Source organism: Stegodyphus dumicola, chromosome 1 (assembly GCF_044657685.1).
Source record: "Stegodyphus dumicola isolate Sdum_Otavi_A_Nest chromosome 1, ASM4465768v1".
Classification (NCBI taxonomy): domain Eukaryota; kingdom Metazoa; phylum Arthropoda; class Arachnida; order Araneae; family Eresidae; genus Stegodyphus; species Stegodyphus dumicola.
In genome coordinates, this window is record NC_140768.1 from 153,273,840 (window position 1) to 153,301,112 (window position 27,273).

The 27,273-nt window shown below is 35.7% G+C and overlaps 1 protein-coding gene across 1 annotated transcript in view; it reads left to right on the top strand.

The window, feature by feature from the left end:
- LOC118201240 (neurexin 1-like) overlaps positions 1 to 27,273 on the top strand; it is a 567,570-nt gene that overhangs the window by 476,127 nt on the left and 64,170 nt on the right. The window contains exons 8-9 of the mRNA XM_085822212.1: positions 6,975 to 7,127; positions 18,714 to 19,002. Coding sequence (XP_085678338.1) covers positions 6,975 to 7,127; positions 18,714 to 19,002 — 442 coding nt within the window. The remainder of the gene's footprint in view (positions 1 to 6,974; positions 7,128 to 18,713; positions 19,003 to 27,273) is intronic.

Sequence of the window (27,273 nt, forward strand, 5' to 3'; positions counted from 1 at the left end):
CTGCTGCCCGTTTTCCAAGGATAGGAGAGAAAAAAGTTTTTTGAATTATGTCCATTTATAGTGATTCGTTATCATAAGGGTGAAACATATGTTATTTTTTACTTTGCATAGGGTGTGATAACATATTTTTATAATGATGCAACAGTATATTCAACAGCTCAGTTCATGTAGAATATAAATAAGTATAGAGACTATTTGCACATTTTTAGACGATTTTGCTTTGCTATTAAAATATCGTCTGCTTGTAAATTACTTTTTAACTGCAACTTTATTTTCGAAAGTATAAATTCTCGTCTTCTACTGGACAGATTTAATTTCATGCAAAATGCCCTTTTAAAGAAGCGATGGAAGGAAGGCTACGTTAGTTAATTTAGTTTGATTTTTCTGCATTGTTTATCATGCCTTCATCCATTCATCATTTCACTAAATTACGCCTGAAGCGGCAGAAATTGCTGAATCCTCTTGACTTTTTACTTCAGTGTAAATGTAAAAAATTGATCCCCAATTTCATTCAAATCAAATATAATCAAAAACTTTCCATGTTGCGTTTCAAGAATTCTGTTAAACTGCAAGCTAACGTTACTTCGGTCCATCATTAGGAATACACGTCAAAAGTTGTCCAAAATTGAACATGAGCTCTATACGCTTCATCTAGAACTCGCTAATTCATATTCAAATTCACTACCCTTGAACAAAAGTGTTGGTCTAGAACGGACCCTTCGAATTTAACCTTGCAGTTAAATTCGAAAAACTTCTTTTACAGTATTTCAGTTCATGTAGTTCAAAAAAAATCTGCCAATTGTAAACATTAAGCCAATAGTTAATATTTCTAATGTTAGTTTATCAGAAGAACAAGAGAGAATTCTAAAATATAATTTTAACTTCTCACAAGCCTCTCACAACCCTCGATTCCAAATATTTTGGCTCCTATCGAAAAAGCTTTCAAGTTCAGTAAAGTTTCCGATTCTCAGAAAGAAATGATTAGGCATCTTATCGCTCATAATGTGAAATTCAATAATAAACCTTTGAAACCAAATCTAACTGCGACAGAAAAACTACAATGCGCGAAATTCATTCTAACCCGGATATTATCATTTCAAAGGCCGCCAAAGGTGGCCAGATAGTCGTCATAGATAAGAACACTTACATCGATGGTGTCACTAAACTCTTAAACGAAGGACCATATAATCCGATACCTAGAGATCCTTCACCTTCGGACCTTTCAAAACTAAAAACTGCGATCAAATCTTCCCAAATCATTTCAAGCAACTTAAAACATTCGCTTATCCCATCTGTTGCGAATTGTGCCAGATTATATGCCAAAATTCATGAAAGTGGTATTCTTTTCCACCCTGTTGTATCAAATTTAGGTACTGCCTTGTATCCGTTAGCTAAATATTTAGTTTCTAGATTTTCAACTCTATTAGACAATAACATTTACAATATAAAAAAATTCAATAAAGTTTGTAAAAAAGGTTAAAACCATGTCTCCCAGAAATTTACTCATGGTTTCTTTGGATGTAAAATCATTATTCACCAATGTGCCAGTGGAAGGTGCATTAAGATATCTAGAAACCAGACTTTGCGAATTTCATTTCTCTTGCATCGAAATTGATGAGCTAGTTTCTCTCTGTTTGAAACAAACGCATTTTGTTTTCCAAAATAAATATTACAAGCAAACTGAGGGATTAGCCATGGGAAGCCCCCTCAATCCCATCCTGGCTGATATCTACATGTATTATTATGAATCAAAATTGTTTGAAACTTCAAACTTCCCGGTATGGTTCCGCTACGTAGGCGGTACTTTTATCCTGTTTGAAGGTAATAAAGATGATTTAAATAAAGTTCTTTCAAGAATGAATTCTATTGCTCCTGATATTCAGTTCACTTTGAACTTGAGACTTGCAATTCTCTTCCGTTTCTCGACATTCTGGTCACACGTAACGCATCCAATTTCAGTACTACGGTTTACCGTAAACCTTCATCGGTTTGCCTTCCACCACACTTTAAATCAGTCATCCGATTAAACAAAAGTTAGCTTCATTTTATTCCTATGTTTTCCGTGCTCTTCAAGTTTGCTCCTCCAAACTATCCCTTGATGAAGAACTAAATTATTTAGAAGCAATAGCTATTGACAGGGACTTTTCACTCAGCATTATTAATTAAGCAGTTAAAAAATTCTCATCTCAACAATCCAAAAGGCACACTCTTGTTTTAGGAGATTATAAAAATTCTGTTGTCATTCCCTTCTTTCCATTAATTAGCTATAAATTTGCACGTACTTTGCAGAAATTTAACTTTCGGGTCGTTTATTCTCCCATCAATAAAATTCCGAGTTCCATACTCAAGGAGCCTACTCCGGATATGAATTCCTGGGGTATTTATAGGATTCCTTGCCAGTGTGGTTTGATTTACATTGGCCAAACTAGGAGAGCTGTAGCATCGCTAGGTTATTTCGAAGCAGGAGACTTGACAAATCAGAAATGCCCTCACTGGACTCGAACCTAGACTCTGGAATACACGCCGAGTGGGCTGCCGTTACACCACGAAGGCATGCAGAAAGAAGGCAGAAAATGCCTTACAAACATAATTCAATCCATTTTTCAGATCACGATTGACATCATGGTTGGGGAAAAATGGAAAAGTTTAGCTATATGAATGCGCAAACTTTGTTTTGTCGAAAATCGATGACCTCCACAATGTTTTCTCAATATCTTGTGGACAGATGGGGCTCGTTTTTCATTGCATGGAAAGTCAACACTCAAGTGTTGAATAGTGTAGAATTGTGCATCCATTATTGTGGGCCCGTTTTACTTTGAAGAGTGCTGTGGAAAAGCTGGCTGGAAGACCTTCTCAATTACTGGAAAACGCTACTCGTAACTGTTACAGGAGAGAATGATAGTGAACTTACTGGAACATAATGTCTTTGACACAGCGGTGTTCATGCAAGACGGTGCACCTCCTCATATCGCAACCGAATTGAAGAAGTTCCTAAGATGAATTTTCACCGAAAAGCGATTATTTAGCCATCACTCTAGAAATGAGTGGCCCCCTCGCTCGCCGGACATAACAGCACATTTTTTTTTTGGTTATGTCAAGTCCAGAGAGTACTGCAATATCCCATCTTCTTTGGTGCAGTTAAAGGACGATATTCATCGCGAAATCTTTTGCACCCATGTGGATATACTGCATGCTGCAGTTAACGGTTTTGTTAACTCGTTTGCAAATTGTAAATTTAGTGATGGCACACACGTAGAATAAAAGTGATATGCTTTTAAACATTTGCCTGCATGCAAATAAATATAGTTTTCCTTGAAATGGTTGATTTGCTCTCGTACAACGCCCTCTATCGACGAACATTTAACGATTTTTTTCTTTGCCCCCCCCTCCAAATCCCCTTTCACGAGAATAACTTGTTCGGAAATCTATAACAAGATAAACGAGAATAACGTATAACTATAATACGTATAAATAAATAAATTATATAAACGAGAATAACTTGTTCAATTCTACCAATTCCTTCAATTTTTATGAATTTTTAAATTATTTATAGACGTATGGAACACCCTGTGTTTATATGTTTGTTGCGGCTGATTTAGACGAAAACGAGAGGTCCACAACTAGATGTTATAGCACTCTCACGTACAACATTTGAACGCTCTATGGCTAGAAATTCCACTTGCGTTTTTCATGCCTCGAAAGCGCAACTTAGGATATGTATTATATTTATACATAGCTTTGTTCTAACATAGGTATTTTGACAGAATATTGGACTTTTTCTGAAATAACATACCACTTTTATTCCATATTTCGATCTTGAGTCGTACGACTCAAATTATGCCTAGATATTAAATTTTCTAGTTTTTGGTGAGAAATCTATGAAGAAATTTAAGAACTTATCTTATCGAATGTTTTTCAGTTTGCGCCAAGAATAATTCACTTCACGAACTTCTTAATTTATAGCAACCTATTTTCTTTTGCCTTTTTTCTTTGCGCACGAGCGGGAAAAAAAGTCATCGTTCATACTTTCAAATAATTTTACAAAGTACGTACACCGCATTTTCGTTATTGTCGCTTATAATAAATACGCCAAACAACGAAACGTGCCAAAATGTAAAAGCATGTATATTTTAGGAAATTTCGAATAAAAAACTGTAATTTTTTGCAGGTGTGCCTAGAAATACATTTACTTTAAGATGATCGCAAAAATGTTATAGGTTATAATTAAAATTTGTTTCGAAAAATTTATAAAAATTATTTAAAAATATAAATTTTAAGAAATAAATCATAAAAAATGGACGAATTTTATTTGAAATGAATTTAAATTTCGGAATATGAAAGGAAGAATCAAGTAACTTTAATAAAAAAAGAAATATTAATAAATATATATCAAATTCAATTAACATTGAGGAGCTAAAATTTTGACAGCTCATTTTTTAAAAACTACTCGAGCGGTTTTCACAAGACTTGGCAGTTTGGCCTAATTTGAATCGTAAAATCGAAATATGGAAAAATTGGCATGCCACTTCAGAAAAGTCCGATTTTGTGCCAAAATACCTATATTAGAACAACGCTATATATAAATCTAATACATATCCTAAGTCGCGCTTTCGAGAGATGAAAAACGCAATTGGAATTTTGTCAATTGGCCCAGTAGAAAGGGAGATGTAGAACTGTCCCCCCCCTTTTTTGTGTGCGCAGTGTACATACGTACCTTTAAATGGATTCCAGACCAGTCAGAAATGGAAATTTGAATTCTGATACTCGAAATTTTTGGCGATTACAGGACGTCCTTTACCTTGGAAGTGAAAAAGACCTACATGAAAACATTCTTCCTGGCAGACAAATAATTTCCGAGATAAACTTCACAACAGTTATTCAACATTTTCTGTGTTGACATTAATCAATCCTATAACAGAATTAGCTACTTCTGGTACATTTGCTTAGCAGTTAAATAAATTTGTAAAAGATCATGAGCATTGAATTTTAAATTTAATTACAAAATTTATGTCGGTTGTAGTCAAGCAATAACAGCCTGGCGAAAATGAATAAGCGGATGGCATGGCTGGCAGCTCCGATAATGAGGAAATCACGGCTATCATTTAATGCATTTCGGCAGGTAAACTCCCATTAATTTGCTGTCACAGTTGTGAGTGACATTTACATAATATTTCGGCTTATTGCATTAATGCTTTGCTAATAGATCAGCCAAACGAACGTGAGTATATAAAATGCATTACCTACGCACGTGAATGATAGTGCATTAAGATTATGAGATTTTCTCGTACCTGCCAGTTTAATATACCACATGTCACAGAAACGTATTTGTTTCACAGAAATGACTGTCTTAAATTGTCCATCAAACTAATTTGATACGAATACCGCAGCCATCATATGGTTTAATGAACATTCAAGTCGTCTCTGGCACTTAAAGCCGCCGAATTTTAAACACACGTCCTTCACCCGAAAATGTGCGTCTGGAAGCCCGAATATTCAATTTTGGCATATTTTAAAAAATTTTATTTCCTATTTTTCGCGAATTTAAGAAATTTTAGTTAAAATCTCAGCCATATAAAAGCTTTGTATCGCTCCACGGCTAAGCGTCAGATATTTATGTGTCAAATATAATGAAAAAACTCTGCCATGTATTAGATGTGTGTTGCCACTCTGCCAAACTAAATATATTTGTTTTTTCGAATTTAATCCACATACCAAGCGATTTAAAAGAAATAGGTTGCCACTGCTAGAAATTATACTTCAAACACCAGTATGTTGCCATTCGGCAAAAACGCTAAAGTACTTTCTTTAGCGTCTTTAGCTTTAAAGAATTTGAAAGAAAAGAATTTTCTTTCAAATTCAAACTGCCTATTATTGATTAACACACTAAACGATACGAAAGCAATAAACGCAAATTTGTGTTAGTTCCTATTAAGTACTAGTTCGACGAGCGAAATTACATCGGCTGGATTTCATTCAAAACATTTTTAATTTTTTAAATTTTTAGAATAGCTATTTTAGGCAAGCGGCTAGTTAAATTTATAATATTAAGCTCTTCCAATGTACATTGGGGGGGGGGACAGTTCTCTATCTCCCGTTCTAGTGGGCCGATTGACGAAATTTAGCTTCCGTTTTTCATATCTCGAAAGTTTAATCTGTAGAGACATTAGCTTGTTTCGAAGCAAGAGAGATGAAAAAGGAGCAGTACCCTTTCCGGGAATTGAACCACGGATCTCTGGAATACGCGCCCAGCGTGCACACTATTACACCAAGAAGGCGGGAGAAATACCTTTTATACTCACGCTTTTAAAGTGTGAATGGGATTTTTAGGGGACCTAGTCGCCAAATCCTGGGTGTGGAGAATCATCATCCACCACTCTTTCAGTTCGGGCGCCACTGTAGAGACATTACGTAATTTTTGAAGCAGTACAAGTGAAAAATGAGCAATCCCTCCGCTGGGAATCAAACCATAGACCTCTGGAATACGCGCCCAGCGTGCAGACCACCACACTACGAAGGCATGCTAAGAAGGCGGCAGAAATACCTTATAAATCCTGCAGAAAATTCTTTCCGTAAGTAGACGATATTTCAGGAAAAAGCAAATTCAGATATTTTAATATTAAATGGTGTCAATGATCGCCTGGCAAGTTTGCTGAAATTTGCTAAAATTGTAGTCCTAAAACTTCCTTCTTCACACATAAAGCCGTCAAAATAACTTTAAAAGACGTCTGAATCATAATTTTTCGAAAAACTGAAATATCGTTTTATTAATTTAAAAATTTATTGTCATTATTTATATCTTTTATCTGAACTTAAGTAACGTTTAGGTAGTTAAATTTAATTTATCCGAAACAGAGATTCGCAAAAGCCTCCGAAGGAAAAATTATTTTTCAAGATTGTAATCCAATTCTAATGCTACCACATATATGTTACACGCTCTCTTCTGCAGCTGGTTAACATTTACTTTTCTTTTTCAGGTGGAATTTGTTGCAGATAGCGTTTCCTTGGACCTCTTATCCCTCGCCAAATCTCAAAGCAAGCTGCTGCGTTACCATGGTGATGTCCAATTCTTCTGCCAAGAAATGGAAGCGGCAGATCCCATTACTTTCACAACTCGTGAGTCCTTCCTGGTGAGTATAGATTTTAAATCTCTACAATTAAATTTCCAGACGAACTTGACAATGCGTTTCACGGCAAAGTGGTTCGAAGAGGATTCAGAAGAGGCTTACGTGTCTACTGCAAGTTTTCTGGAGCATAAAGTTACATCTTGGTTCATGTAACTTTAAAGAGAGGTAATAATTTAGGAGCGAGTAATTTGGTTTTGAAGCTCTAATATTATCCTTCGTTTGAATAAGTACTTTCAAATCTTACATATTATAATAATAGTAGTAAGGAACCAATTCTATAACAAATCGAATAATCCTTGAAAATGATCAACCGAAGTGCCTGTGTTCTGCCCAACGTTGAATTATTGTTTTCAATCAACAGTGATCTGTCTCCAACAGCCTTTTGATGTGGTAATATTGACGTTAGCACGACGAGCGTAAAGAGATAACTAAATTTGTTTTGAATGCTCAAAGATTGACATTATCTCGTCGAGCTCAAGAACAGAACTAACATTTTTTTATTTCTCAACGACCTCACTCAAACTGTTTTTGATTAATCTCATTTTCGACAGTATTAATTGTAAACATAACAGATTGTAGCTCGAATTTGCTTTTATTTATAAACGGAAACATTCATTAGCTGAGTGCGTCCACGTCACATTTTTTTTCTCTTTCCTTTTTTATATTCTTCGCTTTTCTGAATCATAATAACCAAGATGTTGAAGTCACTGTTAGCGCTAGAATTAATAACTAAAGTTATAGTACAGATTGCAAATTATATAATTACATCATAACAATAAGGTTTATGACATCTTTTTTATTGTATTATTAAAATCTTAAACTTCACACTTTAAAATATATAAATATAAGGTCTTTCCTGTTTTCCGAAATAAAAGTTTTAAAATTTAGGATTACATTTTAAATTGATTTACAAACGTTTTGTATCCTCAGCTTCAAAACAAAGCAAAATTAAATTAAACAGTTTCAAATTTTCCAGTGTTTCAAATATTGTGTTACTTTTTTTTTGTATGTTATGTTAACAGTTCATATAAATTTTGTGAATAAATATGTCAGAAGAGCTAAAAAATTAACCACTATTTTAAATAAATACATTTTGAGCCTTTTCAACAACTGTAAGCAGTAGGAATTTTTACATGTGAAAGTATCCGAAAAGAATCCGGACATCTTCATCATCCGGTTTACTTTCATCAGTTTAAATCCCAAATATGAGCACTAAAGATAATATTAAAAAATATGTATAGCAACAGACAATATGTAAGCGTGAACATTGATAAAGTAACTGCGTCCACCGGCATACACACTTTTTTCTCTCTTCGCCTTTTCTAATGTAAAATCTAACATTTAAGGACATTAATAAGAGGAATTAAAATACGCTTCTAGTGAACTATCTGCGAATATGAAATTGATAATACAATATGTAATTAAATTTACTTTTGTCGGTTTTCATGATAGTAATACATCAAGATTGAGATCAAGAAACGAAAATGTTTAAATTATTTAAGGAAATCAAAGTGCAATTTGCTAATAAGAATTCTAATAAACGTGATAAGTTAAAACAAAGTAAAATACCTGATGTGGACAGCACATGACTTCCTTATACGGCGAATTAAACTATGCACATTTTTTGCTGCATTTCACTTAAACGTATTTCCTCGAATTTCATTACAGATATTTTTTGCATTCAGTTCTCAATTTGCGGCAAGAAAAAATACATAAAAACTGAAAACACCTTCGTTAAAAATTGTAAAATGCAGAAAGACATAAAATCGCAAAGAGAGTTTCAAAAAATAAATAAATAAATAAATAAATAACAATTAAAATTAAAATTTTTAAGCAAAGCAAGCAATTCGTCCCGCAGGCAGAAAGACATATTGTTTTTTGAAAAAATTGAAACTTAACTTTGTGTCCTACTGGGCAAAAAGACGACGCTGAAGTCGCTACACCAACTGATTAATTCACTATTCTTCTAAGAGTTTCAAATCTAAACAAATGACTCATTAGGCTTAGGGATACTTTTAAATTTTTGATAATTCTGCAACTACTGCATGCAGATTAACTAAAGGCATGAAACCCTTAACCGGAACTTAAGAGCGACGTAATTCAATCAATTTTAAAGCAAAAAATGAAAATATAAAATTAAAAAAAGAGAGTTCGTGAAGCCGGGTAACAGTGTGTGTTTGTGTATACTCGGCAAAAAGACACTAAGGGTACAGAAACTGACTTAATTGACTATTCTGCTAAGTTTCAAATCCAAAAACATATGGCTGTTATATTAGGTTTAGTTACCCTTAAACAACCTTTAAATTGCTGATAATTCTACAAGTATTGCATGCAAGTTAATTAAAGGCATAAAATCCTTAACCAGAACATAAGAACAACATAATTTAATGAATTTCAAAGCAAAAGATACTCAATTTACCATCATATGAGAACAAGAAAAAAACAGAGCTCAACGAGCCGGGTAACAAAGCGGGTATATATGTATATATACATATACATTTACGTATGTTTGGTGCTGCCGAGTACAACAAAAAAAGGAGGTGCACAACTACATGTTATAAAAGTCCCATATATAAACTTTCAATGTTCTACAACTATTCGTTTTTGAGTTTTCGAGATACAAACATAGTAACGAACAGAAATCGCGAAATATTCTCTTCTGAGTCCATTTTACAATCCGTTTTTTAATAAAGAGCTCTTTCCTCTCTCCGTACCAACAGATGTCATGCAAAAACATCGTTCAAATGGACCCAAGAACGGTCACATTGGATATTTTCGTTTAAATATTGCACTCGAAGTTTTTCGCGATTACAATATTTCCTTTACTCCGGACAATGATGTAAATATAACTTATCAGATATGACAGATTTTTAAGGTCTCCGACAAGGTTTTGTTCAGGTTTTTTATGCTCTCGAAATCACCGTCTAACAGTCTGCTGTTACACTCACTCTTACTAAACCACTTTTTTGTCTTTTTAGTTTTATTATTATCATTTTCTTCGTACTTACGCAGTATACAATTCACCAGGAAAACTACAAATTTTTTTTTTATTTTTTTCTTTTTTTTCCAGTATTTTCTCAGTTTATAATAATCAATCTTCAGTTTTCTTACTAAAGTGACTTTACAACACTTTTTTGTTTTGCTTTTATTAACTTTTTGTGTTTTTACTGTTTTCATTAAATATCATGTCCTTGGCACTTACGCCGCATAAAATTCCATTCAAAGCAAACTAGGAAAATATTCATCAGTAGCAAATCTTCAGAATTGCCGAGAGACAGTTTTGCGCACTGGAGATAAAAATGTTTTATTCCGTACAGCATTGCCACTGCTCGCTTTGAAATCGTCTAGTTTGTTAATCTAAAATTCGTTGAAGTGTTACAAAATACGAAATAGACAATAAAACAAATTCAAATTAGGACTTCCACATGCCCATTTTCTATAGGAGATAACGTTATTGAAATTTTGATGGTTCTAGGTACCGTTGTTTAATCTCAATTCGGGAAACATACATACATTCATGCAGATTTTTCATTATTTAATTTCTTTAAATATAATACAGGGCGAAAATATTGGGTGGCAACAATTTGAAAAGTGAAACAACGCTTATCGGGAATTGACGCAAAATGAAATTAATAGTCCTTCTGGGCAAATTGCCGCTTTAGACTAAAAGTGATGCAAGTAATGAAACACCTTTTATATTAATTTTAGTACTATTTATATTATTTCAGTGTTATGTGCTTTTTTTCAAAAAGACACATTTTAATCCTCATTTAAAGCTACGAATTGTTACAGGAATTAAATTTCTGAACGCATTAGGTTGGGATTGAAATTGAAATAAAAGTTTCTGTATGATTTTATATACACTCACGTTTGTGAAAATTGCAACACCATGAAGGACTTATGCGAGTGAGCTGAAATTTTCAGGAAATGCAAAGTAGCGCATGATATGCAAATGATTAGAATTGCAAATCCGTAGCGCATGCGTATGCTGAGCAGCGCCCTCTGAACGGCTGATGGATCCGAATAAATAGACGGCTGTAGCGAGGCGTGTATGGTTATCGGTGGTTATCTGCTAGTGGTAAACGTTAACTCAATCTGTACTTATGCCTCGTCGACGAAAGAGAGCGAGATTTGAACAACTTACAGAGTTTGAACGAGGGAGAATCATCGGCCTTCGTGAAGCTGGATTGTCGTATCGTGCAGTAGCCTCTCGTGTGCAGCGTAACAGCAGCACAGTGATGCGCGTTTGGAAGCAGTGGACGGACGAGTGTCGGACAACTCGGAAATCCGGGAGTGGACCCCGAAATGTGACGTCAGCTCGCGATGATAGACACCTGGTCCGCATGGCGCGGACGGACCGTACAGCTTCCTCTAGACAATTGGCAGCACTGTGGTCAATAGCTACAGGTGTTTCATTGTGTGCTTCATCAATTCGTAGACGTCTGCTGCAGTGTGAACTGCGCGCACGGACTCCTTTATACAGGATCCCCCTAACGCACGACCATCGCCGCCTGCGGCTACAATGGGCCAATCAGCATAGAGACTGGCGTGCTGATTGGCAGCATGTCGTGTTTTCTGACGAATCCCGCTTTAATTTGTGGTACCATGATGGCCGCATTCGTGTCAGACGCTATGCCGGTGAACGCCACCTTCCGGAGTGCATTATCGAACGCCACAGTGGACGAACACCCGGAGTTATGGTCTGGGACGCCATAGCATATCATAGACGATCTCAATTGCTACGAATTGTGGGCAATCTGAACAGCAACCGGTATATCCGTGAAGTTCTACAGCCCGAAGCTGTTCCCTTCCTTCAAAGCTTGCCAGGCGCTGTATTTCAACAGGACAATGCCCGCCCTCATACTGCTCGGATTGTTAAATCCTTCTTTGCAGCTTCTTCAAGGTACAGCTTCTTCCTTGGCCTGCGTGTTCCCCGGATATGTCGCCAATTGAACATGTGTGGGATGTCATTGGTCGGCGTCTTGCTCGTGATCCTCGTCCTGTTGCGTCTGCAGACGAACTTTGGGTACGCGTACAAACGATATGGAATGCTCTTCCTCAGTCAGACATTCAAACTTTGTTTGACTCCATGCCACGTCGTGTAGCAGCACTTATTGCGGCGCGTGGTGGCCACACAAAATACTGATTCTGATCTCTTGTTCTTGTTTGTTTGCTTTGAACATTTAATCATTTATTTGTACCACTACCACTCAACTGTGTATTAAATTGCATTCAATTATGACGATTCCTTCTTGGTGTTGCAATTTTCACAAACGTGAGTGTAGTTACCTTTGTTGAATATAGACTTATGTTGAATATAGCCTTGTTGAATATAGACTTATTAGAATACAATTGTTGAATATAGACTTATTGTATATATAGACTTATTGTTGAATATAGACTTATACCTTTGTTGAATATAGACTTATTAGAATACAATTAATTTGATTGCCCATAGAGGCGCATATTTAACTGTTCGCCTCGGGTGAAAAAATACTTCGGGACGGTTCTGATGATTGGCTTAAGTTAACTGAACACAAATGAATTTTTTATATTCAAGTTTCATCCTTTACGAATATCTGAAATAAATATACTATTCTTATATTGTAAGGTATTTCACCCGCCTTCTTAGCATGCCTTCGTGGTGTAATGGTCCGAGGTTTGGGTTCCGGCGAAGGCATTGCTCATTTTTCATGTCTCATGCTTTCAAAAAATTAACTAATGTCTCTACAATATCTCGGATAGTATTCAGCAGCTTTTACGACCCATCTGATGATACGTAAAACTAGCTGTCAATTTTTGTGGCAGTTGTTCCCACCTTTTTTTAGACGATTTTGCTTTGTTATAAAAAAAAAGTCTCTTACTTGGGAAAAACATTTTTAACTGCAATTGTATTTTTGAAAGTGTAACTTATCGTTTGCTACTTGAGAATTTTGTTTCCATGCAGAACTGCGCTTTTTAAGAAGCAGTGAATGAATGGTGCTCTTTCCGAAGAAAATTATTTTATTATAGTTATTAAAAAATGCTGCGAAAGGCACAATTTTTCCGTTATCTAAAGAAACGATAAATAGTACTGTCAATAAGAAAGGGGAAAACGTCGAAGCTTGGCTTCAAGGAGAAAAAGTGTTCAAAATACATAAACAAGTTAAAAACGGAATGTTTCGAATGCTGCAAATGTAAGATCTTTAATTAATTAAGACACAATAACACGCCGAACATAATACTAATTCAGACGTCAAACAACAAAAATCAGCGTTATATTTTCAAATTTTCACAGCGCTAGTTTCGATGGTTTACCGAACCACCATCCTCAGCTGCAAAAGCGCAATGGCAAATAGTTTGACTTTTGAATTACTTAAAAAAAAAGCGAAAAAATATAATGTGCATCGTAGATTTCTGCTGCATATCACCGAAAGCAGAATGCACTGCAGAATTGTCTTTGAGAAACAATTATTCGGGCAAAAATAAAAAGAATGCTGTCACCATAGATAAATCTTGTTTGCATTTAAATAACCTCCTCAAAAGAGATCCATTTATTATCATCAAAGAGAAGAATAAAATCTTGGAACATGGCTCAAAGCATCTAAAGAAAGTTTTTCAAAGGGATTTATTATTGGTGCTGGTTTTCGATATGACGACAAATCAAAATTATAGAGATAGCATAAAGCTATTAAGGTTAACTTCAGATATTATTAGAAACTTATTTTTACCCAATTTTCAAATATTAAATGCCTTCTCCTTACCCACAGTGCCATCATTCAGTAGAACTGCAAGAAGACAAAGCAAGCAGACGTGCGTCAAAATCTACTGTTAATTTCCTGGAGAAAATGGAACAAGAAATGCGTGACAAGGCCATACCCTACTCTCAAATCCCTACTACACTGGTTATCATAAATTAAGGAAAAATCACAAAAATCACGATTACTGAAAATGTTACATGTAGAATTTAATGAAACTTACCCACAATATACAACACAATAACACAGGTATCAAATAACATAAAAAGAAATTACCAGACAAATACGGTAGTATAAAAATTAGCACATGTATAAAATGAACAAATCGAAGGTGTCAGTTTGCTGCAGGAAAAGTACCTTCAATATGGAATACGATCGCCTCTAGAAGCAATACAGCACATACAGCGATGTGTGATGCTTTTAATTATGCGGTCTATCAGTTCCATAGGAAGCGAGAGTCATTGCTCTTGCAAAGCAGTTACAAGCACGACAAGGGTTTAAGGGGGCGGATTGACAGCAGCTAGACGTCTCCCTAAAGCATCCCAAACGTGCTCGATAGGATTCAAGTCCGGGGATCGAGCTGGCCAGTCCATGCGCATAATTGTTTCCTGTTGAAGATAATCATCTACAATGCGAGCCCTGTGTGGTCTTGAGTTGTCGTCCTGTAACAGGAAAGCATCACCTATTACCCCGGCATATGGGCACCAAGGATGTCATCTCTATAAATATGAGCATTCACGGCTCCCCTTGGAAAGACATGGAGGTCTGTGCGTCCACCCAGAGAGATGCCACCCCAAACACGGACACTGCCTCTTCCGTATGTATCTCTTTCACGGATGTTTAACGAATGATAACAGGTTCTAGGTTCTCTCCATATAAAATAACGCCTACCATCGCTATCTAGACTAAACGTGGACTCATCCGTAAAGAGAACTGCCCTCCATTGATCAGGCGTCCAGTGGACATGTTGTCGTGCCCACTGAAAACGATCTCTCTTATGGCGTGACGTGAGCGGCACACAAATGGCTGGTTGTCTCTCATACAGACCATCTCGTGAAGCCTTCTACGCGCAGTTGACGTTTACACGAACCTTCCTGTGGTTGCAGCAAGGGGGGATCTAAGAAGAGTCGGAGTAGCGGTTCTATTCCTGCGTGCACGTAATGTCAAATATCTGTCATCGGCGCTCGTCGTAGCAGTTGGCCGTCCTTAGCTGAACCTCCTAGATGCCGAATCTGTGGTTTGAAATTGCTCCAAAGGTCTATGAACCACAGAAGGACTCACATTTAGCCATCTGGCCACTTCTGTTTGATTTTGTCCTGCCTCTAGTCTCCCAATGGCTTTCCATCGCAGTTCTGCAGGCAAATGATGCCTGGAGGTCATTGTTACGAATTGGCTATCTCAGATTTCTGATGTCACTGTCACAGTGAAATATGTGGGCTTGCTCTCAAACATGTACTTTTATGCTCCTCCCACATGACGTATTCCGAAAGCAGCGCCACTAATTTGCATATCGCAATTTAACTCAGCTACTCTGACTTGGCAACATATTCAAATTTTACACGATTTGGTTTATTTTTGAGGGAGTTATGGCTATTTTTGTGATTTTTCCTTAATTTATGATAACCAGTGTAAATCTCCTGATGTATCATCCACGGATATTTGTAGTTTTGGACGTTTAAAAAACGAATTGTCCAAACGTCCACCTACAGCTCTCCCTAGATTTTGGAAAGCTGTTCGAGAGGAATGGGGTAATATATCTCTTGTGATACTAAAGAATATTTTATTATCTTTAAAATTACGGTGTAGAAAGATAGTGAAGAATAAGGGTTATGAAATGAAACATTTAAAATACAAAAGGTTTAGGTGAAATATTCTTGTAAATACCATGAAAGTCGTCTAAAAAATATTGTTACGAAATGTCAAGGCGGGGTGAGATGGCTTTCCCGCAAAGCAGTTTTAGGGTTGCCATAAAATGGCAAGGGAATACAGGGTTGCCACATTTGGAGATAAATCGCCCGTTTGGCGATTGGTGATATGCCATGGACGGATGGAGAACCCTTGGGAACAAATTCTTACCGGTTTAGCCCAGAATGTTCTCGAACACAAGCCGAAAGCTATATAAACCCTGCTGGTCCGCAGTCAGTTAGTGTGCCTCGTCGAGAGGGCGAGAGTGTGTGCCTCGCATAGAGTTAGTCAGTATCGAGTTGGTGTCTCGTCTGGCGAGTCAATCCCTGCGGAGTCGATCGAGTTGGCAGCCAGGCAGCGAGTGCCGAGTGGATCGTCGAGTTCACCGAAGGAGTCTTTTAGTGTGTTGCGGGTAGTGTATCGTCGAGAAAGCGTGTTGAGCTCCGGGAACGACTGAACCAAAGAGTCGGGAACCGTGCTCCGTGTGTCATCGACTGCATCGCGAGTTGTAGCGTGGAGAGTCTCGAGAGTACTTGGAGTTCCGAGAACGACCGAGCAGAGTCGGAAGCTGTACTCTGGTGCTTTGCTGTGAAGCTATCTCCACCGTTATTGCTTGACAGTGTGAAGGCTGTGTCGCTGATCGTGTCAGCGTGTCTATAGTAGTCCATCGACGACTGTAAAACGTGTTTCGGAGCTGTCCTGACAATACTGGCCAATAAAGAGTGTTTCGATACTTCATTAAGCAATATTGTCATTATTCACTCCAAATCCTTACGAACCCCGTACGAACGTGAAGGAAGAAAATAACGAAACAACTGGTGTCAGAAGCAAAAAACGTAACAATATGCTCTTGCACTCGGGCCTCAAAACGTACTTTTATTGGCACTTGAGGACAAAAAATCCCTTGCAGAAGCTGCTCAAAATGAATAAAAGAAAACAAAACTTTTCATAAGATTTAACCTTACCATAACTCATTGCCGATGGCCTAGTAGCGCCGAGCAGTAAAGTTGCTAAACACTGATAGTTCGGTTCAGGTTTCGAAGTCGGGAAACGGGCTGGCTGCATGGGCGTTTTCTTGTTTTTCCCCATGTGCAAGATGTATACCAGCCAGTTTCCCTTCGAAAATTCCCCACGAAGGCCTTCCTCTTCTTAGAGAGATAGCTCTCGAGTGCTTTGCCATAATTAAACAAACCAAATGCCGAAATCCTTATTGCCGTAGTTTTCAAAGTAGCATACTTAATGACTCCTTTAATGCGAAACAACTGTTCCTAGCGCTTTCTGACGATTTGGCATCATCTATTATAATATTATAATATTGATTTGGGGGAAATCATTTTTCATACTTTTGAATATAAATTATGCATTATTGATCATTGAAATTTTCTTTTACAATTGCAGATTTTGCAAATCTTTGGCTAATCCAGACCGCCCTTAATTCTTTTCCGGCTTTTTAGCCCAAATTGGACTATTACTCTAAATGGCTGGAAACGGCGTATCACTTTTAAAATGGTGCTACCAAAATAAGCTCCCGGTGTGGACTCTTGAGGCCACAGGGAATTGTTGCCATTAGATAGTGGAAGGCGAGGGACACATGCCTGTTTAATCTCTGGTAGCCACCAGGCGTCCCCGTCTTCCGTCACCTACCTACCTACCTACCAAATATTATCGCTGTGTATTATGCTTAAAGAAATTAAGTAATTCAGAATCTATATACATGTATATGTATATATATTTCTCGCATTGTGAAAAAAGGACGTTACCTAGAGCCATCCAATTTGGAGTAACATTGTCTTTCACTCGAACATGTGCACCTGGAAGCCCGAATTTTGAGTTTAGAATTTCTTTTCTTATTTATTTCAATATTTTCTAAAACTTTAATGAATTTTTAATGAACGATATCAACGATTTGAAAACTGTTTTAAATATAACACTTTCTTCTCCAGCCCGCCAGACTGTTGCTATTCGAAAAAATACAAGATATTTATCTTTCAATTTTAATTAACAAATTCCGCTGAATGATAGCAGTTTGTTGCCGCTGCCGGAAATAAAATACCTTTATCTTTCACTTGTCTTCGTGTTGCCCTTGAGTAAAACCTAGGATACTTTGAAATTTAATATAGAATGTTTGTAGAGACAAACAAAGGGGGAGTATCCTTATATACTTCCCCTTTTAAAGAGCGACTTGGGTTTTTAGGGAACCCAGTCGGCAAATCCTAGGTGTGAAGAATCATGATCTACGACCCTTTTAGTTCGGGCGCCACTGTAGAGACATAGGTATTTTTTGAAAACAGGAGATGTGAAAAATGAGCAACGCCTTTACCGGGAATCGAATCACGGACCTCCGGAATACGCGCCTAGCGTGCTGACCACTACACTACGGAGGTATGCTAAGAAGGCGGAAGAAATACCTTATATGTTACTGAGTTAGAAACTAAGCGATTTAAACAATAAACACAGTTCTTAATATACATTTTAATGGGATTGATTTAAATATACGTGTACGAAAGCCATGAGATGTCTAACTAGAAATATTCATTAGTTTTATGAAATTACACTAGCTAGACTCATTAAAATCATTATATAGTTTTTCTTTTCTCTGAGAAGTATTATAGGCAGCTGACCGCGCCAACGGCTAGCTTTTAAAGATGCCATGTAGCGAATATAAAAACATGTAAGACAAGTTATAACGCTCTATCCGGAAATCCCAAACATATGCCGTTTTTAAATATTTTGTTATTTCGCTACTGAATGGAATTTATTTGGCTAAGTGCGCAGAAAATTATACTTAATAAGAAAGCTATCACCACAGCAACATAAATGGGTTAGGAGAAGTGAGTGCACCTTAGCAGTCCCTTTTGGAAAACTTTTGAAATCTAAAACTTTTCAGAGAAGAATATGGATATATTATGAATTTACTAATCTTGTCAATTTTTCATTCCTTTTATAGGCGTTGCCCACATGGGAAGGAAGCAAAACGGGGACCATTGCTTTCCGCTTCCGTACCAATGAGGCGACGGGTCTACTCATGTACAACGGTGGACCGGGCGATGTGTTTGCCTTAGAGCTTCTGGATGGACACGTCTATTTAGTCCTGGGTCTCGGATCTGGGATAGCTAAGGTAAAGGCCTCAGGGAAAAGGTGTGATGACGGTCAGTGGCACACCGTCACCCTTCGTCGAACTGGGAAGACGGGCAGGATAGCAGTGGACGAAGCGGCATACGATTTCACTACCCCAGGCAAGAATGTTTTTTCCCTATTAACTACTATTCACAAAAAACGTGCGTTCTTTTTATGCGCCAGAAGTCTTCAGATAACTTTAGCCGGTAGAAAGAAGGTACTCGTGCATAGATCTAATATTTTGTGACTTCATTAATACAGCTGGTATCAGAAGAAGCCATGCCGTATGTTTTTGACGAAAACAATTCCGCAAATTCGACTTCCGATTACTCGGCATTCCGTATAACTCGAAGATTACCTTTTTCTAATCACTATTATCTGATAATTGAGCAGAATATTATCTTTAAAATAATATGCTGATGTTGGTAAGTAAACTTTTAATCATTTATAATGTCCATACTAGCCAAACAGTATCAAAAGCAGTAACAGCAGCCAAGAAGTATCATATTTTAATTATTGTATTACTATAATTACATTGTATATTCATGGTTATGAATGTGCACGCGTTTTCTTATTTTCTTTATACATTTCTTTGGTTGTCTAATTTTGTAATTTCGAAAATATGTTGTTGTTGCTTATTCTCCAAACGTCTGACGAAGTCAGAGAAGATCAAAAGAGCCCTTCACCGTAAGAAAGTCGAGAACAATAAAGGGGCTGGGAAATATGTCCTTTTTCTTGAGAAACCTAAGCAATCCAGGATGTATTCCAAGGAAGCCTGACGTTCGTGTCACTGAGTGCAGGAGTTGAAAACGGAATAGAGAGGGACTTACTTGATGTGACTGCTTGCTAGTCACGAAAGCGCCGTTCACGAGCCCTTGCCAAATGCAAAGGGTGCCAGTGATAGGTGAGGACTGCAACCACTCCACCTTATTTTGAGATCTTTTCAAGAGCAATAGCTTTAAGCCCGTAAGGCCAGAAGGGATAAAACGAGTACAACCCCCTTTGAAAACATAAATAACATATATAAACATAATCTTTCCCTTTGTGACACTATTTATTGGAAGCTGTATTACAAATTTGGAGACAGGCTTTTTTTTTTTTTTTTTCTTTTCTTTTTTTTTTTTTTTTTAAATAAAAATTCCCATTTCCTTCATTTCTACGCTCAGTGCTAATGTGGCTGAAGAAAATCAGGTAGCTGCTGTTGACTACCACTCGCATTCCTCCTTTTTGTTGTTAGCCTGTAAGGTTTTATTGTATCTGGTAATCATCTTAATAAGTCCAAAATGCCTAACCGACGAAGAGCGACTTATCGCTATATCTGAAGCACACTATATCTGATCGCTATATCTGAAGTCGTGGAAATCACCTTTTTATTTAAACAGAATTTAGAATACAAACGCACTGTCTTGTGCTATAATATCAGCCATAGCTCGTTGGGAAGCAACTAAACAGAACAGTCAAATTTAAGTTAAACGTGGATGAGTAGTCAAAGACTACACAGTTATATATTACTGGAAGCTGAATCAGTAACGCTACCGGCGCGCAGAACCAAAGTGTTGGTAGCGATAGAATGCAAAGCCGAATAATTACAACTACCAGAGCTATTAGGAAACGAACACGTAACGTGTACGCGAAGTCAGAAACATGGTATGTCTCAAAACCCCAAAACTATCAGTTAATACTATCGATCTCAACTTGCATTCTAGTCAGAAAATAAAAATGAGAAGTTATAGTGAAAACTGTAATTTAAATTTTTTTTTAAAAATTCTGAAAGGTTTCAAATTTTAAAGATCGCCCAGGAAGGTCTGTTAACGTGTTTTACGCTTCCGTTGACTCGCAGTCTACTAGCCTGCTGTTATATTCATTCCTACTAACCTATTTCCTACTAATCACTTCTACTCACCCATTTCTTTTTTGTCTCTTTAGCTTATGAATCATTTTCTTCGCATTTAACATCTTAAACAATTCAACAGCAAAGTTACAAAAATTTTAAAAGCACACAGTAGTATACACTTAAAATTCCCCATGCAGCGTTCAGTGTTGGCATACATCTTTCTCTCTCTCTCTCTCTCTCTCTTTTTTTTTTCGGTCTTTTCTCAGTTCATCATTTCAGTGTTCAGTTTTTCCCCTAAGACGCCCTTTTTCTTTGTCTTTTTACGTTCTGTGTGTTACGTTTATTTAATTAGACATCACATTCTTCGCACTTACGTGACATAAACTTCAAATGAATGGCAAAATTACAAAATATTCAAAAACAGTATATCTTGAGGGTTCCCATTCCGAACAATATTGCTACCGATCGCTTTCAAATAGGTTCATTTTGTTTATAAAATTTCATTTAAGTTTTAAAAAATATGAAATATAAATTTCTCAATTCAAAATTCGGGTGCACAATATAGCTGCTAACGTCGGATACCAATTCTACTTAGTCAGAGATAATGAAGCTGCTCTTTGTTGGCAGCTTACTACACTGGTGAAATAAATTAAATTTGCATATTTTATCGAATTACATGAAAAGAACTGAACTGAAAGAAACACCACTGCTTCTCGATCAAAAGGCAAATCTTGTATGGCAAATACGTACGCGTAGACGTGTGTGTAGGCCGATCCAGCAGAAAAACAGGCTTTATAAGCGCATGGAGGGTAATAATTGGGCAGCAATATAAATACACATCGGAACAGTAAAAATGAGTAACCACTAACGTTTACCAATCGCAAGTCCAGATATGCAGAGAGTTTGGATGTTGCAAAGATAAGATATTTAATGTTAAAAAGAAATAAACCAAATCAAAGGAAAGTTGTAGAAACATTAAAATTCTCAGTGTCAGCTGTTAACAAAGCAAAAATTGCTGATTTGAATCTTAAAAAATCTGATGTGTACACCACATGACTTCCTTGTACGGAATATTAAATTATAAGCATTTTTTCTTGCATTCCATTTAAACTTATTAGATTGAATTAAATCTACATCGCCAACAGCGCATAAATCACAATAGAATAAATTCATTCTTTAAAATTCACTCTAGTATTTGTTTACTATAGCGACACTCTGGCGCTAGATTCATTTAACAGTATTATATTTTGTTCATATTATAACTCATAATGCACAAAGTTTATATCATTGAAAGAAGAGAATTATCTAATTGTTTCCACATGTTCTATTCAAATACTATAATAAAGCTAGAATGATGTATAAAAGAAATTAAGCAAATAAAACAAAAAAGAAACAGTTTTTCACAGACGATTGAGTATTTCTCATTCAATTAATTTAGTTCTCACTTCGCGAGAAGGCAAACATAAATAAAAACTCAAAATATCTATATTAAAAATTACAAAGTAAATTTTAAAAACTTATTTCCTGGAAAAAATTCCATAAAGGATTAAGCATGATTTAATTGGCAATAATAAATGAAGGCGTTATCTTTGTTGTTGCGAAACTAAGTTTCTTTAGATTGGCAACAAATCCACTATTCTGCTGCTTCAAATGTAAACAATCAATGGCCGCCATAGAAAAAGGCTTAGCGGCACTTAAACAACTTTAAAATTTTTGATAATTCTAAAAATATTGCATGCAGATTTACTAAAGGCATAAAAACCTTAACCGGAAGATAAAAGCAACATTATTCAATCATTTTTAAAGCAAAAAATGTACAATTTACAAACATATAAGAGTAAAGAAACTGAGATTACTGAGCCGGGTAACAGAGTGGATATATATATAAATATATTTATATACGTTTGGTGCGGCCGATTGCAACCAAAATACGAGGTGCACATCTACATGTTATAGCAGTCCTATATACAAAATTTCAACGTTCTGATGCTACTCGGTTTTGAGTTATACGAGATACGTTCGTACAGACGCCACGAAAAATTCTCTTCAGAATTATTTTTAAAGCAGTTTTATAATTTTTTTGGAGGAAACGAGTCTTTTATTCTGTCCTTACGTACAGATATCACGCAAAAACATCGTTAAATTGCATTCGATAGCGGTCAAAATGGATATTTTCGTTGAAATATACTGCCTGAAACTTTTTGCGTTTACAATACTTCCTTTTTACTTCGTACAAGGAAGTAAAAAAGGGAAAAAAGCATAATGTAGTCGGCTTTCTCCACGATTTATAACCGAACGCAGAACGCGCTGCAGAATTCTATATGAGAAGCATTTACCGGGATAAAATTGCAAAAATGTTGTCGCGATAGATGACTCTCGGGTGCATTTAAATGACTGCAATAAAAAGAGATCCATTTATTACCATCAAAAGATCAGAAACACTCTTAAAATATGGTTGAAATAATCTAAAGTTCTTCAAAGGGATTTATGATTGCTGATTGTTTTTCATACAACAGGAAATTAAAAATGAAGAGATTTGGGAAAACTGTTAAGGTCAACTCCACATAGCTTTATTGTCTTAAAAATTACGATGTAGAAAGATAGCGAAAAATAAGGGTCACCAAAGACAGCATTTAAAACACAAAAATTTTAAATAAAATATTTCTGTTAATCCAACGAAAATCGTCTAAAATGTATACGGACAGCTTCTATATAGAACAGATGAGAGTCTGGAAGCTTCGGGAAAAGTCAATCATCGTGCCTCAAAAACCTGTTTTTCCGAATCCTCCAAAATGTCGCCTAGTGTGCGGAAAACCGTAAAATATCAGCATGTTGAAAGAAATAACTTTTCTCCAAGACCCGTCAATAACGTATTTGTCCGTATCTGTTCTTGAAATGTATATCTACTTGTGTTCTAGTGGAACGTTTTTAGTAATTGAAAGGTTTCTGGGCTGAGAATTGAAGGATTTCCAGTTTTATATAAGAAATAAGCATTAAATGCAAAATCATGGCGAAAAATTCGATTGAATGTAAAAGAAACCCCAAAATTACCATGCTAAAATCAACAAATAAAAAAATGACTAAGTAAAAACAATGTTGAATATTTCAACAATTCATGATAAAAACTGTACAATCAAAAATGATTTAAATACCTACGGAAATTTACTCTTGTTATATTTATTGGTATCAGGTTTCATTTAACTTTATTAAGTAATATTTCTGAGTTCTGAAGTGAAAGCCTACACTATATAACAAAATAACCTCATTTGTAAAATGTCAACATTGAAAATAAATGTACCCACAGATACATGAATATTAGTTTTAATTCTGAATGTAATATTAAATAAGTTTGATTTAAAATGCCATGAGCTAAAATTACTTAGTTTCAAATATATTATTTCGTTAATAATAATGTATTTTGTTAAGAAACATCGAATTAATTTATATTTTTAATTTTCTTTGTACGAAAGTATTAGTTATATTTCAATGTATTTTTATAGTTTTCATCGAGGAACAAAAAAAAAAAAAAAAAAAAAAAAACACTTTCGTAAAATGCAATATTTTTTAACTCATCGTCTGAAATCGGAGACATCCGTTAAAATCTTCCTACGATTTAAATATTCAGATATCCTTCCTGTGTGAATTTTTTAGCACCTTTACTGAAATACGTTTTTTACGCGTATAAAAAATTAAATGCAAATAAAGGAAGAAATTCTTTTTTCCCATTCATTTATTCGTAAATATTTCTGTTGAGAAAACTGTAAAGATGAAAATAAAAGCAAATAAATTATGAATGAACTTCGGAAAATATATTCTAAAAAAGATAAAAAATTCATGAACTTCGCCAATTTAAAAATAGCAAACTGAGTAAGAATTGTTTGCTTTCGCTGATCTTTTTAAAACTTTCTATACTGTTTTGTTCATTTTATACGCATATGTTAAGAACTGCACGTTATTTGTTTTTTTTTTTCCTTCTCTCGCCTTTGAAGTTACAAGTTTTGTTAGAATTCATAAAATATCCATAAAAGTAACAAATGAAAAATACCATAAGGCCAATACTTTTTTCTCTGTACTGAATCGGTATTATGTTCGCAAATGTAATGTTAGAAAAATGCCATACAGTATCGAAAATATCTTATATTTTTACTTCCCCATACGAAGCAAAGGAAGTATTGTAATCGCGAAAAATTTTGTTTATCATATATCAAAGAAAATATCCATTTTCACCGCTTTCTAATCCATTTAAACAAAATTTTCACATGACAGCTCTACGTAAGAACAGAATAAAGGAATCTTTTTTTCCAATACCAGTAGACGTAGAACGTTGAAATTTTGTGTATGGGACTGTTTTGACATCTATCTGCGCACCTCCCTCATTCCTTTCAATCACCCCACGAACCCCCTCCCTCATATATATATTCCCATTCCGTTACTCGGCTCTGTGACATGAATTTTTTTATTCTTATTTGTTGGTAAATTGTGCATTTTGTGCTTTAAAAGTAATTGAATTATGTTGTTCGAACTGTCCAGTTACGGTTTTTTTAGTTAATTTGCACGCAATAATTGTAGAATTATCAAGGTTTAAGTGGCGATAGGTCTAAGAAGGCCGCCATTTGTTTTACATTCGAAATATTAGGAGAATAGTGAATTAAGTTAATTGGTGCACTAACTTTAATGTCTTTTTGCACAGTGGAACCAAAAGTTAACGTTCAATTCTGGGCACGGAAATTTTTGTTTTCCCATCATACCATTATGAAGAAATATAATCCTACGTTAAAAAAAAACAGTAAAAGAAGAAATCGAAGTTAGGATTACTACAAAGCCAACGTAGGCGCCAGGACATCAAAGCTCTCTAAGAATAATCTTAATTAAGCCCTCTTTAGTTAAGGATAAAGCTGAAGATCTCGCTAATTAAAGATTGCCGCGATTCAGCATGAAAATCTTGTCAATTTCACAGATTCTAAGCTACGTAATCAAAGTCTGGTCTTGTTCAAACGTAGCCGGAGTAACTAAAAAAAATTCATTTTCTGTTTCGGAGGAGCAAATGATGGCTTTTATTAATTTCAGACAATGAGCCGGAGGGGATTAGAAAGGATTTACGAACTTTGTTCTCCAGTTTTCTGAAATCAGAGCAAAGAAAATTTTAAAAAATACCCAAAATACTTTAAAAAACAAAGATTTGATTATGCATTAAATTCACGCACTTAGCGCTGCTCTTAGCTTGAATGAACTGAAAACTGAATTTGATAAACTCCCACTTTGGATGTTTTTGAAATACGATTAAAATAAGCAGATTTCGGATTTTCCGTTTGCATTTGTAAGAAAAGAAGTGCTTTGTCGGGAAACAACGAGAAACGAAATATTTAATTCTGAATTTCTGATGGAAAAATGGAAGAAACATTTTTTTTTTATCTCCCAGAATAAGTGATGGTATGCAGAGAAACATTTACATCGATTTTCACAGATATTTGCGTTTCTTTCTCTCCCCCTTCCCGTCCTTTTCTTTTTCTTCCACGAAATGGTGTTTTTTATAAATTCAAAAATAATAATCATAGCATACGGATTTGTTTCTCGCCAGATCTTCGTAGATCGCAAGCATTTCTCAATTCAAGCGATTTTTCTTCTTTATTCTTTTTTCTCTATATCGTTACCGGTTATTCATAGGACTTAAATTTAGGTAATTCAATGAATAACCATTTGCGACGGATAATTGCTTCGTGCAAAACAAACTTGAAATTAGTTAAAAATAGCTAATGTGGACACCACATAACTTCCTTGTATGGCCTGTTAAATTGTACCATTTCTGCTGCATTTCATTTAAACGGCCCACCAGCAGCGGAGTGGAAACGTCGCTGAACACTAATAGTTTGGTTCGAGGTTCGAATCCCGCGAACGGGCTGGCTGCATGGGTTTTTTCGTGGTTTTCCCCATGTGTAACGTGTATACGAGTCAATTTCACTTAGAAAGTCCTCCACGAAGGCATACCTCCCCTTAGATAGCCTTCGAGGCTTTGCTGAAATCACATAAAACCAAAAACATTTCAGTTAAACTTATTTCTCTGAATTCAATTAGCGATAAACAAAAAAAGAACTCTCAAAGCATCATTCTTAAAAAATATAAAATGCAGAAAAACCTGAAATACCAAACACAGTTACAAGTTGTTAAAAACAAACGATATTTTTAATTAAACTCAGAGTTTCTACGTCAGGACAAAATTTATTCGTACGCAAAATTAAACGTTTTTGACTCCACTGGGCAAAAAGACACTGAAATTAGTGCTCCAGCTGACTTAATTTAACTACTAAAATTTTCAAATGCAAATAAATGGCGGCCTCGTTAGGTCTAGGGCCACTTAAACTTAAATTTTTGATAATTCTGCAACTATCGTATGCAGATTAACTAAAGGCATAAAAACCTTAAGTGAAACATGACAGCGCTGTAATTCAATCACTTTTAAAGAAAAAAAATGCACAATTTATCACCATATAAGAACAAAGAAACTGAGCTCACGTAGGTGGGTAACAGAGTGGGAATATATACATACTTATTTATATAC